Raw genomic sequence first — 16502 nt, 5'->3', positions numbered from 1 at the left:
GGTGATGGCTGGCTGTACAGCCACTTTTTTTTTTTTTTTTTTAATGTGAACCATGGTCTACTGGATTAATTTTGTCACCAGGGTAATAGTCATTTGAGAGACTGGTATGTAGGAAATGTTTGTTTGAAGCTTTTCCACAGTTTGGGAGCCAGTGTTTGCATGTAATTGTTTCCTCGCATTTTCTACCAAAGGTTTTGTGTCCAATGAAATCTAGTGTGGCTTATGGAGCAGAGTAATTGTTGTGGGTAAATTGTTGTTCCTGTGATGACAATAGCAAAATAGATGTGAACTGAATGATTAACCTCTTTCAAGAATGTAAATAAAGAGACTGTATTTTCCTATTTGTTGTGAGAAACAGGCAATTAGATCAACATCGGATTGACCATAGGTTTTATGGGAAAAGCCACCTGTTCATCTCGAGATCAGAATGGAATATTTTTAATAATTGTACTCTTTCCTTTTTCTGGTGATAGGATATAGTGAGTGTTCTTATTGCATGTGAATCTTTTTGCCCTTCTCTGGAACAAAGGAATTTACAAAGGGGTCCAAGGGAATTGGTGCTCAAATTGCTCTGAAATTCAGTTGATGTTGAGCACCCAACTTCCCTGGGTTCCTCTGAACATCTCAGCCAAAAAGTTGAACAGTGTAGGATAGAGATCCAGAAGTTGTCATCTATGCATTCCCTTAATAAATGGAGTGTGATCTGCTTCTCATCAAGCATAACCATGCTGATGTTTATTCAGTAGCTAAAGCATTATCTATTAGGTAATGACTAACAAATATCTGCCCTGAGTCAGAACAGATAGTATTATGAAATTGTTCTCAGTACCAGTGGAGTTAGGCCAGATTTATATCAGAAAAACAAAGTAGAAATTGTCCCATTGATAGGTTTAATTTAATAACTAAGAGTGAAATTCTGGCCCTATAGAAGTCAAGGGATGATTTGCTGTATTCTTTGTCATGAGATGCATAGAATCTGATTCTTTCCAGAGTTTTTAAAAATATCCATGACTTTTGACATTTGAGGATTTTTGTATGTGGTGGGTGCCTGTGATAATTAAGCCAATTTTACTGAGCATCTTGAGTGCTGCCAAGTTGGACCCTAGGCTGCATGAGAGGCAAACAGAGCAGGAGCTCAGAAAAGCAGTAACATCATGATGGCACAAAAGACCAGTTTTGTAAACTGGCAATGAGAGCTTTTATTCCTCCAGGAGTGATGAGTTTTTCTTTTAAAAAATAAATAAAAAATAAGGCACACAAACCACATAGTTTAACTCTTCATAACTGCCCACTCATTTAGTACAAGCACGGCTATTACTAAAATGGGAAGATAAAGGTAATTTGAGGTTTAAAGCCACTCTCATGAGGACTCTTTTTGCCATATTTTCATTGCTTGCCTTTTTTACCATTCCTAGCTCATGACTTTTCATACCAGTTGCCACGATAAAACATGAGTGCGATATCACACCCATGAATTAACGTGGTTTGAAGTATGTTTAGCACTGTAGCCTTTATATTCTGTATGCCTAATGTGCAGTAGATTTTTGTCACCTGAGTGTACTTTGACAGGAAGAGTATTATATATTCTTTATTCTACAGACCTAGACAGTAGTCCTGAATTTTGATTAAGGAAGTACTTTAGAACTTGATAGTAAATGTGAAAAGTGTGTATGGATAAATGTCTTAAGGGAATCTGGTGTGACTGATGATCTCTGTCCGTTTGTGGAGCTCTAATAGCTGGTAGAAAGACTAACAGGACTAATCCACTCATATGGGAGTTTCCTATTTGTTGTCTCATGAATCCGGCTCAAAAAATAAGTCAGTACTTTTCTCAAGAAAATAATCCCATCTAATCTAACAATGTTTTAGTATTGAGATTTTAACAACATTCAATTGCAGTCTGATTTTTAGTTTACAGTACACTGTGCATATAACAGCTATCTCTGCATGTGAAGATGGTCAGAAAATAGGAAATTACTTTTTTGCAAAAGACATTTATGAGGAAAAAAGATTTATTGATGCATATGAAAGAAATTAATCTTGTGAAAACCTATTTACAGTACTCATTTGAAGCATGTCTTTTAAATGGCTGTTCTCATATAATTAGAAAGGTGGAATGGGGAAGCACTTGACATACAGGGGACCAACTAGCTGAAGTTTAAATGCTAAAAATATGTGAAAATAGATAGAGCCCTGCACTGATACAAAAAGGTATATCCGCAGCTGATCCGCGATCTACAAAAATTGTCTGCAGATATCCGCAGATTTGCACGGCTCTAAACAGCTCCACTGGTAGGGTTGCCAACGGAGACTCCTGGAACTGGGCTCTAACTCCCGGAGGCTACAGAAGCCAAACCGGGAGATTTTAGGCCGCTAAAAGTCCAGCGGGGCTAAGGCAGGCTCCCTGCTTGCCTTGACTCCACGCCACTCCCAGAAGCAGCAAACACATTCTTGTGGCCCCTGGGAGGGGGGTCAGGGAGTCTCCGTGTGTTGCCCCTGCCCTGAGCGCTGACTCCGCAGCTCCCATTGGCCAGGAACTGCGGCCAGTGGGAGCTGCGGGGGCAGTGACTGCAGGCAGGGGCAGCGCGCGGAACCCCCTGCTCCCCCCCAGGGGCAGCAGGGATGTGCCAGCCACGTCTGGGAGTAGCGCTGGGCCAGGGCAGGTAAGGCGCCTGCCTTAGCCCCACTGCGCCACCAACCGGGGTAAGCACTGCCTGATCGGAGCCCATACCTTTCATCCCCTCCTGCCCCCCAAACCTCCTGCCCCAGCCCTGAGCCCCCTCCTGGATCCAGCACCCCATACCCCCTCCCGCACCCCAATCCCCTTCCCCAGTCTTGAATCCTCTCCCGCACCCAAAACTCCCACCCAGAGCCTGCACCCCGCACCCCCTCTTGCACCCAGCCCAGTGAAAGTGAGTGAGGGTAGGGGAGAGCAAGTGACGGAGGGAGGGGGGATGGAGTGAGTGGGGCAGGGCCTCAGTGAAGGGGCGAGGCAGGGGTGGGGCAGCGGGGCAGGGCAAGGGTGTTTTGTGTGATTAGACAATTGGTAACCCTATCCACGGGTCACTGCGCAGCAGACACAGGGCTGTGTCAAACCCCCAACCACCATCCCAACCCCACTTCTCTCCAGACACCTCCTGCCCACCCACCTGCTCCGTCCCTGCCATACCTCCTTCCCCACTCTGGGCAGGGAGGCTACAAATCTGGGTCCTTCTATGCAGCCCTCCCTTGGGGGGCTCGGACACCCTTACGCAGTTATGGCGACTCTAATGCATGTAGCCATTGCTGTTTGCTCATTTAAAGAACAACCCCACCTTCAAAATGGTGCTTGGCTCACTCCCTTCTGGGAGTTGTAGTTTACCTCATCCCTCCGAGCAAGCTGGAGACTAAAACTCCCAGAATGCTGCTGCGTGATTCAGAGAACTGAATTGGAGCCTGCAGTCTGGGTGACAGCCACTCCATTTGGGTGAGTTTGTGCTGCAGACCCCTGTGCGGATAAATTTGTATCCGCATCTGCGCTGCAATCTGCAAAAATGCTCTGTGGATACAAAGCAGATACCCGTGGATTTGCAGGGCTCTAAAAATAGACTCCTTGCTGTGTTCCCGGACTGTGAAAGAAAACAATTGTGCAGCCAGTGCCAATTAAAGATATAAAATTGTAGAGCATGCAATACTGGACATTTGACTTAGCTATCAATTGTATATAGAAAAGTCATCTCAGTTTTTCCTCACGTTCTCAAATAATTTATTTGATCATATTTATTAAATAATCCTTGCCTGCTATTGCAGAAATAAAATTGTGGTTTTAATAGTTACTATTTTTCTGTTTTACTGCTTACCATGTTTTGCCATTTGTAATTTTACTTTTCTTATTTCAGCTGAGTTTTCAGCACAAGATTGGGGTCCTTTATTGCAAAGCGGGCCAAAGCACAGAGGAAGAGATGTATAACAATGAGACAGCAGGGCCGGCTTTTGAAGAGTTCCTTGATCTTCTGGGCCAGAGAGTACGGCTAAAAGGGTTTAGTAAATACAGAGCTCAGCTAGACAATAAAAGTAAGTTGTAATTCTAACATGTGGGAGGAGTCTATAATTCTCCAAAGGTAAGCGTCTTTTGTAAATTCTGGCTCTTGTTCTATACACCTGGCCTTGGGAGTTGACTAGCAAGATTATATTATAATAATTTAAATTCCCATAGATGCTATATACAGAATACCTTAAATCTGAAAGGTTAATACTCTTTACTGTGACACAATTAGAGAAACTTTTGGTGCTTTAATCTTCTCTTGCTTTGATGTAGCAACTTTGTGACTAAATTTATACCTATGTTATGTTTACAACTATGAAAAAAGAACTATGTTAATATCATTGACTCACATTTTACCTTCTTGGTTCTTAGTCTGAAAAGGAAAAGTGAAAGTTTATATATTGTTGAAGGGGAAGTGATGGAAAAGGGACAGTTTTTTCCTCATTTGATGTCGGATTTTGTGGATTAATGTTCATACTAGAAGAAAGACCCAGTATTTTCAATGAAACAAACATTTTCTTGTTCTTCATGTAACATCCAAACACGTACCTGATTTCTATGGTGTTTCTGTGGCTTGAGATTTGTTTCTAGCTCTTAAGTTTCATTCTCATAGGCACTATAGATCAACAGTGCAAAAGGATAAGAAATTTATTGCATATATTTAGTTTCGGATAAGTTTCTCTTGTTGCTATTGATATGTTTGAAATATGGATATCAACCTAGTCTGTGTACCATAGACATGACAGTTCACTCTGCTGAAGCTCACATTGTTGGTGCATTGCCATTGACATGTTCTGACTGGGTCAATGCAATCAATGTATAACCATGAACACCTCAATTTGAGTTCGTCAAGCTGGTGTATGGTCAACAGAACTCATCTCTTTTAGCTTGATGCGGTTTTTAAATAATTTTAACATGAGATCCACGTGATTTGGTGAAATACAGAGTAGGTATCTCTACTGCTTACATTTATTTAATGCTTCGTACTGCTTGGATTTATTTATTACTGCTATAATCTACCAAGTGTCAGCTTTCAGCCAACCTGACTGTTGAAGTTGGCATGGCCTACAAACAGATATTGGAACTTACCAATATACTATAGATGACATAACTGGAGCATTTTTCATTAGCATAGTGTCTCTTTTTGAAATAATACTGCTGTTACTACTAGATTTGCAAGGTGGCCACATTCCTTTGGGATTTGCCAGGATAATGTTAATACAAATCTCTTCTTGATAATGGCATGGTTAGTGCATTCTGTTTCAGTGAAGCATGTTATTAATTTCTCTTGTTTGACATTAACATGTAGAAATATTGTTAGCATATACTGGTTAGCAATACTTTGATTTGGCTCAAGTCTTCTGGAATCAGTACACACATTAGGAAAAAAATGACTCAATGATCTTTTGGACATACCACAAGGAGAGTGTGACTGAAAATCATCAGGCACAGTCTACATATCAAAATATATGCTGATATGATGTCATCAAATTTAGTGCCTGCAATGTTCTCAGCGCACACTTATCGTGATTTGCTATGAAAGCAAACAGCTGATACATTTTGCCCCATGGAGTTCAGTAACATAATTCGGTATGCTACTAACTGCTGTATGTTGTTGAAGATGCTATCAGATGCTATGTTGCTGTCTGAAAGGGAGTGAAATCAAGATGACTGACAAACAAGTTGTCTCTGGTTTTATGATGAGTATCAGAGGGGTAGCCGTGTTAGTCTGAATCTGTAAAAAAGCAACAGAGGGTCCTGTGGCACCTTTAAGACTAACAGAAGTATTGGGAGCATAAGCTTTCGTGGGTAAGAACCTCACTTCTTCAGATGCAAGTAATGGAAATCTCCAGAGGCAGGTATAAATCAGTATGGAGATAACGAGGTTAGTTCAGTCAGGGAGGGTGAGGTGCTCTGCTAGCAGTAGAGGTGTGAACACCAAGGGAGGAGTATATAACTCTGGCTTCAGTAGACCCTTTTCCATTTGTGTAATCATATGATTCTTTTTTGCTGAAAACCATAGTGAATGTCACAGAAGTGCCATGCTTACCGTTAGAATAAACTAATCTTTCCATATTTTACAGACTGAGTTTAAAATGCTCTATGATGATCTTCCTTTTTTCTATTAGCCACTTTTTCAGTACTTCCTGTACCAGGCATAATAGTACCATAACATTTGCTGTTGATGTTTTACATTTTCATTTTTATAGTGCTGTAACTAATTAAACTTTCTTCCATTCCTCAAAAGTTTATGAATTAATGTGACCTTTTTACTAGAGGATTATTTATCCTTCAATTGATCTGTTGCACAGTTTTCACTGTTTACTAGTTTTTATCATACATATTATTCTGATGGGTGTAACTGGATGTATCTGGGCCATAACATGCAGATCTGCAGCATATATTAAATGCAGAAAAACATATCCGTGCAACATTAAGGTTGTACAATTCTAAATTTCAAAACCAGGAAATGGAAAAAAAATTAAGGCAGCATTTCTAATTCTGCCATATTGCATACCCTGTATGTTTCATGATATGTTTTATAACATAAATAGTAATATAACTGGCTACATGCTTACACAGAAAAACAGGAGTGAAAATACTATGTACAACAGAGTCACGTTAACATTGTTCTTGGAACTTTAACTTTTTCATATCTTGAATTTTTCATTACTTTTAACTATGTAACCTTAAAGTGGCAGTAACAAAGCTTTTTACAATTTATTTCCTTATATTCCTTAAAAGGAAAGTGAAGGTGGAAGAAATTGCTCTAGTGTTTGAAGTTCATATCTCACTAAAGTGAATTGGGGTCTTGCTTTTGTTGCTACCATTGTTTGGATGAGGACGCTGTTCCGGTTTTTCTCATCTCACTCTGTGATGGTGGCCCTGCATGTCGAGTTGGGGCACCCCCATTGGCCTAGTGCAGGGTTGGTACATCCCGTCACCCTGTCGTCGGGCTTTCCCGTTAAGTGGCTAATTTCAGCCAGGTGGGTCTCGGCCTCTGACGGGGTCACTTAAACGACTAGTCCGTGGTCTCTGGGCAGACAAAACAAACAAACAGCCTGGAGCCCTGCTGCCTCCTGGCTGGGGAAAGCAGTAGTACTTGGTGAATTAGCCCACTGGATGGGGAATAACAGCAAGCAGTCTGCAGCCCCTGGGCAGGGCAAGGTAAGCAAACAGTCTAGAGTTCTGCAGCCTCCTGGCTGGGGCAGCAGTGGCACTTGGTGAATTAGCCCCCTGGGCAGGGCAAAATGTCAATCAGTCTATGGCCCATGGGTGGGGCAAAACAAACAGTCTATACGCGTTACTTCCCTCTGGGCTGGGACATAGAGCAGGTAGCAGCTTCCTCAGCAGGCAGTGGCTTGGCTTCCCCTGCAGTCTCCGCCATCTGCGAGTCACCTGGAGGGTAGTCCAGGTCTTCGGGCTCTACTGCCAGGAGCATTGCAGGAACCTTCCTCCTCTGTTGCCCGCCCGACTGAGCTGGGCTGCCTCCTTTTATTTGGCTTCTCCACCTGGATCATGCACAGCAGGGGAAAGGGTGCATGGTCGCCTGGGCCCACAATGATTTGTCTGCCCCCAGCAGCCCAGTGCGGGGTTGGTACACCCCGTTGCACACACTCTGGCTCAGAATGGCTGAAGGGATTTTATTCAAACTTTCTGAAACAAAATTCATAGTCCGGCAGAAATGAGGTACTAAAAAGAAACGTTTTGGAAAATTATAAGCAAAAATTATGAAAATGTGTTTCTAGTAGCAACCATTCTGTAATCTTAATTACAATGGGCACTACCAAGTGCCCATTATAACATCATCTGAGCCAAATTATTTCAACTTGTCCCAAATAAGGGGAATCTTAAATTTACAACATAGACTTACTAGCTCATTTCCAAGGTACTAAACCAAAAGTATTAAACTACATAGGGATGCTACCTTAAAACAACTCAAATTACAGGTAAGGGAGCTGCCTCTCTGTAATAAATAACAGAAAGGGAGAAGCTGATATACCTCTACCCCGATATAACGCAACCCGATATAACATGAATTCGGATATAACGCGGTAAAGCAGTGCTCCGGGGCGGCGGGGCTGCGCATTCCGGCGGATCAAAGCGAGTTCGATATAATGCGGTTTCACCTATAACGTGGTAAGATTTTTTGGCTCCCGAGGACAGCGTTATATTGGGGTAGAGGTGTATTATAAAACAGTATCCAAAGGTTTAAATGAGATTGTATTTCCAGGGAAGATGCTGAAATAAAGAGGAAAATAACTTAGGCTGAAATTTTGTGCTTATTTAATTAAAAAGCTTCAGTGGGAATTGTACTGTGTATATATAGCCTCAGTCCTGAAAAACTTACATATGAACTTAGTTTTAAGAATGTAAATATGGTATAGAAACCAGTGGTGTTACACAGGTGTTTAAAGTTAAACATGTGCATAAGTATTTTCAGGATTGGGGCCACAGACACAGGCCACTGAATTATACTTAAAATACAAAGTTATTAAAAACAAAATTTTGAAAAATTGAATTAAATAAGAGTTAATTTTGTTTTCCATTTTAAATCTTTTTCAGGAGATACTAACATGGCTGTTTTAACTATGAGTTTGAAACTTGTCATACAGGTTGTCAACAGTTCAAGGCCCCATTTCAACAAAGCATCTAAAATATGCTTAAGTACTTTGCTGAATCCGGGCCTAAAATAGTCAGGTGAAATTAGTTTTGAAATGTAGGTACTAGACAGGACCTAGAGTATAACTTGGAGAAAAGGAGAGTGAGTAAGTGTGAGGAGACAATATAATTACTGACAAAGAAATGAGTGAGCATGAAAGATAGGAAAAGATTAATGGCAGGAAAGGATTCACTAAATTATCCCTCTACAAGAAAACACTTAAGCACCTGTTTAATGTTAAGCATGTGTAGGTGCTTCCCTGAATAGGGATAGACTTAAACCAGTGAGAATATTTTATACAGAAACACTAGAATCATAGAAGATTAAGGTTGGAAGAGACCTCAGGAGGTCATCTAGTCCACCCCCCTGCTCAAAGCAGAACCAACTGCAACTAACTCATCCCAGCCAGGGCTTTGTCAAGCCGGGCCTTAAAAACCTCTACAGATGGAGATTCCACCACCTTCCTACGTAACCCATTCTAGTACTTCACCACCCTCCTAGTGAAATAGTTTTTCCTAATATCCAACGTAGGCCACCCCCACTGCAACTTGAGACCATTGCTTCTTTTTCTGGCATCTGCCACCACTGAGAACAGCCTAGCTCTATCCTCTTTGGAACCCCGCTTCAGGTAGTTGAAGGCTGCTATCAAATTCCCCTCCCCCCCCTTCTCTTCTGCAGACTAAATAAGTCCAGTTCCCTCAGCCTCTCCTCGTAAGTCACGTGCCCCAGCCCCCTAATCATTTTCGTTGCCCTCGTTGCTATTTTATTAATAGCTTTAAACTTAGTTTTTCTTTTAGGTGTGTAAGGAGACTCTCAACTACAGAAGCACATAGGGAATAGCTGGATCTTGAATGCAGTTCATGCATTGCCACTAGCAAGGCATAAGAGGTAGTGAAAGATCATTTGAGGAGCTAGTGTAAAGGAAAATTCTGTTTCATGCGGAGGGTTGGACTAGACATCCTTAAGGTCTTTCCTTGTCCCATCATCTATCATTTTATGAAGATACCAGGTCATCTGTTTGAAGAATTGTAATACAAAGAGACGCTGTAAGCTCCTAACTGGACCTGAACTATCTGTACTCTCCAAGGGACTGAAATTTTACCCCACCACTCAACCTGATGTCATACTAATGTGAAGAAGTAGAAGAATTCTTTTGCTGACTCGGCCTCAAAGAATTCTATCACCACCCACAACTACCATATCCCTACTGACAGTCATAAGCAAAAAGAATCATCTGACTGGTCACCCACCAGTGGACAAAACCGCACACTTGATCATTACATTGATTGCCTCAGGAAAAAAATTGACTGTGAAATCCTTAACAAATAATGCATCCACCACAATCTCTCCACTGCTGAGAGGACAGCTATACAATCCCTGAAATCCAACCATCAAATAGTTGTCAAACCAGCACAGAAATTGGGTGCCATTGTAGTCCTCTACTGTGATGGCTACGTCAATGAGCCAACCGATATCTCTCTGACATGATCTACTATAAAGAACTGAATGAAGACTCTACACCACAATTCACAGAGAAATTTAAGGATATCATCAAATCCTTCCCTAAACAACTCCAAGAGCAACTCTACTTCCTCATCCCCCACAGACCCACTGCAAGGACCTCTATATGCTTCCCAAGTTACACAAACAAGGGAACCCAGGCAGACCCGTCATATTTGGCCATGGGACTCTTACTGAAGGAGTATCAGAACTCTGAAAAACCATCCTCAAACCACTCACCAAACAAAGGGCAAATTTCCTCCAGGAGAAAACTGACTTACTCCAGAAACTCTGCAACATCAACAAACTCCCTCAGAACACCATCCTTGCTACTGTGGATATCCCCTCCCAATGCACCAACATCCCTCACCATGATGGAATCACTGCCTACCTCAAATATCTACAAGACTCTGGACATTCGGATATGCATTCCAAACATATCGCCAAACTCATCCATTTAATCTGTATCCATAATAGCTTTATATTCAACAACAAACACTGTCCAAACCATGGGAACAGCTGTGAGTATTAGGATGGCTCCCCAATATGCCAATGTCTTCCTGGTCCACTTTGAGGAAGAATTTCTGGAAAAATGCAATGCAAAACTGATATACCTGAGGCATGCTATTTTCACCTTATGGACAGATGTTCTAAACTCCCGCAGATTTCCACCACAATGTCAACCATCATCCATCTCTTTCTAGAACATTCCTATACCAGCATCAATGTCCTGAACACCATGATCAGCTTCCACAATGGAATCCTACAGACCACTATATGCAAGAAACCCATCGTGACATACCCCAGGGTACAATCTGGACTGCTGTCTCTCCTCTGTTCTCCAGCCTGGGATACCTTTTACACTGCTTTATTGCTGTATAGCAACTCCTGGCCAGTTAACACACAGCTTCCAGCCTGTAACTTGCTTCCAGCTGCACAGTATTGAGTCCTACTAGTTAACCACTCATGAATTGCACTGCAGAAGAACACCAGCCGATTCTCTAGTCCCAGACTTCCCCACAGAAATGTGTTTTGCATTGCCCAGCACCTTGCTTAACAATGCAAGCTCATATAAAGTCCATCATTTCATCAACGGAAAATGATATACACCAACTTTGTTATCCCAAATGGATTTTCCCCACACACTTTAATCCAAACACACTGGTTATATAAAACAGTGAAACAAGGTTATTAACTATAGAAAGAAAAGAGAGATTTTAAGTGACTAAAAGTAAAGAGGCATAAAGGTCAGGATTGGTTACAAAATAAATAAAAGATAAATTGCAAGCTAAATGTCTAACTTAACAAGCTAAGTGAACTTATAAGGAACAAGATTTCTCTCTCCATAAGCTTACAGCAGTTTGTACTGGCTGAAAAGCCTCCCAGCCAGGACTTCCTCCACCCCATTCCTGTGCCCAACTTAAGTTCTTTGAGAGTCGTTGATGTCATGAGCAGAGATTAAGGAGGAGGAGAGTGAGGTCAAGTGTTTTTTCTCCCCTCTTTATAATTCAATTTCTTGTGCTAGAAACATCCTTGCTGAGTCATGGTGACAAACAGTTTCTCGTGGACATGAGGTTTGACCTGCCCTTGTGATGAAATGTAAATTTCTTGTTCATGCCTTCCCCCTGCCAGACAATGGTCACTTAACTAAGTAATCGCTCACTTGACTTTGTTTATACCTGTCTGGGAGTGCTGTTACCCATGATTATTTGAACTATGGTAACTAGTCTCTGTTTTCCAGGCAGTGTCAGGAAATAAATCAGTGGGGGGGACAGCACCTCCATCTGATAAATAATTGGAACACACAAATGCTTCCATGGAGAAATCCTAATTTTTATTGACTACAAAGCACGCATCTAAAATAGCAATAGTCTAGAGTACCCCAAATAGATATAGTTACCCAAAGTCTGAGGTGGTGTCAAGTGGCAGCAGCAGTTCTCCAGTAGCCAGCCTTCCTCCTAGATGCTGGGGAGATTGATGTCTGTGTCTGCTTGCTCATAAAAAAAAATCAAAACTTCTCCAAAGTACACTCTCACTAAACTCTTTATAGGATTCTTCAAACAAAGCACGTAATTCATAATGGCCCCTAATAGGCTAACAATTTCCCTAGAAACATCAAATAATAATTCATTATTCTACTTATCAGCAAAGTAACTTCATCAAGAAATGTAAAGACACAGGTGCCCAGACCAAGGTCAGCTATCTACACTCCCTTCCATTTTCATGAATCTGTCATTTCACTGTATCTATCCTTGCAGTAACACTGCAGCTGCAGCTATTGTTTTTGTTTTGTCTGCCTAAGCCAAGGCCAGATTCTTCCTTGCTACGTGATGTCCTCACTTCCAGCTTATGGTGACTAAGTGCACAAGATGGCTGTGAGTTATGTCAAGTCCAATCCTCTTGTAACAGTGTCAGTGCATCTTTGTCTCTGAAGAACGGGTTTGGGCCTGCCTTTCTAATTCTGGAACATGATACAGCAATGTTATACAATAGAAACTTATAACTTTACATACAACGTTGATACACATATTTTACTAGGACAGTGATGAGCACATTGAGTTTTCAAATGATACCTCACAATGCATACTTGGTACAAAATTTATCATAGTCTTGTAAAAGAGGTGAACATAATGGTGTAGACTGTCACACCCATGGATCACCATGTTTAGCTTCACAGATCCAGCAACCACCCCAGATTCCCCAAGAAATCTGTGACCTACTAGCCAGGCATTCAGATACCATGGAATATGCTCCAAGAAGAAAGTCTGGGATATGTACCTTAAAACAGTTTAAATCGTCTTCACTGAACAAGTACACTCCACCAGAGAAGAAGATTGCATTATGGAACAGGTCACCCTAATTCCTGGGAAGAACCTGCTTCAATACAAGAAAAAAACAAACAAAAAATACTGACTGCACACTCCTATTTCACACCTCCCATGCCACACTGGAACCCACATGGGGTATCATCAAACAATTACAAACCATACTTGATAGGGACCACATCCTGGAAGAAATCTTTCCCCAAACCCCTCTTTTGGCCTTCAAACAGCCCCCCAACCTCTCCAAGCTCATCATCAGAAACAAGCTTCCTGCCATCTGGACACACCAACTCAAAGTGGCACCAGACCCTGCAGAGCAGATGCAAAATGTGCAGACATATCTCCATAGCTACGATGATCAACACCTTCCACCATACACCTTTCAAGATACCTGGGTCCTACACATGCCTGTCACAACACGTGGAGTACCTTATCCAGTGCACCAAATGCATCAACAGCAACTATGTGGGTGAAATCAGGCAATCACTACTCTCAAATGAACTCTCACAGAAAAATAAGACAGTAACACGGTCACCTATGGGCAATGCTTTTCATAAAACAAGCACTCCATATCTGACCTCTCAGTCCTCATCCTCAAAGATAACCTGCACCACACCTTCAAAAGACAAGCCTGGGAGCTTAATCCATAACTCTGCTAGACACCAAAAATCATACACTCAAGAGAGAGATTGGTTTTAAGTCTCATAACATTCTATAACGAACTAACTGTCCTTTATCCTATGACTGCAGAAATGTTAATTGCCCAGTTCATTTTGAATGGTTTCTTGTGACGTGTTAAATCCTTATGCTTAAGAATCTGTTCCATCTTATATTTAGCTGTGATGCTCTGATTATTTTTCCCAAACCTGAAGAAGAGCTTTGTGGATCTGAAAAGCTTCTCTCTCACCAACAGCGGTTGGTCCAATAAAAGATATTACCTCAGCCACCTTGTCTCTCTCGTTGTAAGGTAAAGTTATAAAAGAGAGATAAAATTGGTTAATTTGCTACTACAGTAATGATTCTGAGACCCGAGATTTTGTATTACAAAATTTTGCAAATCAAAAGCCATAATCTTCCATCACAAACTGTACTTTGACTCATTTTACATCTGTAACTTAGTTATAATTGTGAATTTTCATAATGTACTATGAAATAGAATGTAGGGTTTGGGTTTTTTTAGGTCTCAATTGCAGTATCTGTTAAGTATGATAGATAGAAAAATGATGTCAATATTTTCTGTAGATTAATGTATGGAGTTGCCAAGTGCCGATTAAGGAGTTTCTAGTCTATAAATTTAAAATTGTGAAGTATTTGTAAGTACAATCTATGATTGTTGTTGTTGTTTAGGAGAAAGTACTGTGTGCGCCATGGTTTGTGTGTTGAAAAATTAAATGTGTTTGGCTATGTTTTTAAAAAAATAGGAATAAATTTTGAACCTGTTGCTGGAAGTTAGCTAATTTCATATTTAGATAACTAAACATGTGGCTTGATTTTTCAAAAGACAGTGAGAACCCGCAATGGCTACTGTCTTCAAAATAAGGTCACACACACCCCAAACTTGCAAGGAGCTCAGTGTGGACAGCTTCTGGCAAGACCCGCAGGCCCTATCTATGCCTTAATATGGAATTAGGGAGCAGATCTTCAGGTGGTGTAAACTGTCATAGCTCCATTGAAATCCATTTAGCCTACAATTAGGAATCTAAATAGGAAATTTTAGCCATAATATGCAACAAGTGGTGTCTTAAAAGCAGTGTGAATGTTCTGTTTTACTGACCCTCTTTTTATAATGAAATTTATTTTCAGCTGATTCAACAGGAACTCATTCCCTCTATACCACCTATAAAGATTATGAATTAATGTTTCATGTATCAACTATGCTGCCATACATGCCCAGTAATAGGCAACAGGTACGTTTTCTTAATTCACATTTTTGTAGTAATAGGTGGAGTTAAATTTAGGGGCTAAATAAAGGTTTTGTTTTTTCTTGAAATTATATTTCTGCTGTACAACATTAATAGTTTATGCAAATTGTGAACATCATTTGGAATCGTGTTTACACAAATCTTATTAAAGCATTAAATACTCAGAGATGTTATTTTAATTTATCAGCATGATTCAGGAACTTATCCTGACTCTTCCATTGCATGTCAGTATTAAACAGTATTGACATCTGTGGAGATTGAAACATTTTTCTAAAACTTAAACTGGACTAAAATCCATCATGTGGTTAAAATATGTAATAATGTAAAAAGTTTTTTAAATGATCCTGAGTAATCTTTATTTTTCATTTCAGTCTTCAAACCTTCTCTTACTCTACTATTTTAATAACAAATGCCTCACCAAATCCTATAAGGCATCTGCTTGTAGACACAGAAAGCTGTGCAACAAATTTATTTTATGTCTGAAAAATGCTCATTGTTCATATTACAGCTCAGAAACTCTTAGAGCATTAAGGATGGCTAAAAACCAACACAGCATCCAAAGTGTATGGAATCTTGAATAAGGTTATGTCTGTCTTTGCCTGTACTAGATACTGAAATCGTTAAGAATAAATATTTTTTGTGAATAAGTTGAAAAGCACATTTGGTATAGTATATCAAAACAATGACACTTAAGAATAATAAAGAGTAGAGCTATTCACAGATCAGATTACTGTTGAAGATATAACTTCTCTTACATATTCTGCATACTTCTAGCTCTATAGAAGTAAAACAAAAATTGTTTAATTGCAATATCCTCTCAGTTGCAGGGCAAGATATAATCATTTTTCCAGTGATGATATGGGGCTGTTCTGCTACAAAGATTTTGTTCCCTTTTCTTTTGGAGGAATGTAGGAAAAATTACTGGAAAACTTTGTGGTTCCTGATTATTTCTCAGATCACAGACTGTTGTTTTTTATATATATATATTTTAATAGTATCTGCATCTTTCACATTTTGCCCTGCCATCAGCTCTTGTGGGAGGGAAGAGGGATGTGTCAAGGCATCAACCAATAGACAAAATTTACAAAGTACAAATTCTTGTCGCAGAATTAACTGTGAAAACTGAGATAGGACACATTTTATTTGTTAAATTTCACTAGTCAGTCGTCTATGCTGATGTTAAACTTGGCAAAGGTAACAAATTGTTAGAACAGTTTTCCAAAGTTATAGTCCCTCATATCTAGGGTGACCAGGTGTCCCGATTTTATAGGGACAGTCCCAATTTTGGGGTCTTTTTCTTATATAGGCTCCTATTACCCCCCATACCTGTCCCGATTTTTCACATTTGCTGTCTGGTCACCCTGTTCATATCTATTTCTTCCACTCCTTGCCCACCTCTACTTTAGGTCTGATCTGGAAACTTGAAAATAGGTGGAAAGTCTTCATAAAATGGAAAAACATTTCCTACCATCATAGTAGGTTTCAGAGGGGTAGCCATGTTAGTGTGTGTCAGCAAAAACAACGAGGAGTCCTTGTGGCACCTAGAGACTAACAAATTTATTTGGGCTATA

At 40.4% G+C, this 16502-nt stretch overlaps 1 protein-coding gene across 1 annotated transcript in view; it reads left to right on the top strand.

Annotated features, from left to right (window-relative positions):
* SIPA1L2 (signal induced proliferation associated 1 like 2) overlaps positions 1-16502 on the top strand; it is a 135616-nt gene that overhangs the window by 26249 nt on the left and 92865 nt on the right. The window contains exons 4-5 of the mRNA XM_065401456.1: positions 3879-4053; positions 14813-14916. Of these exons, the coding sequence (XP_065257528.1) occupies positions 3879-4053; positions 14813-14916 (279 nt within the window). The remainder of the gene's footprint in view (positions 1-3878; positions 4054-14812; positions 14917-16502) is intronic.

Source organism: Emys orbicularis, chromosome 3 (assembly GCF_028017835.1).
Source record: "Emys orbicularis isolate rEmyOrb1 chromosome 3, rEmyOrb1.hap1, whole genome shotgun sequence".
Taxonomy (NCBI): domain Eukaryota; kingdom Metazoa; phylum Chordata; order Testudines; family Emydidae; genus Emys; species Emys orbicularis.
This window is presented reverse-complemented; position numbering and strand designations above follow the sequence as displayed.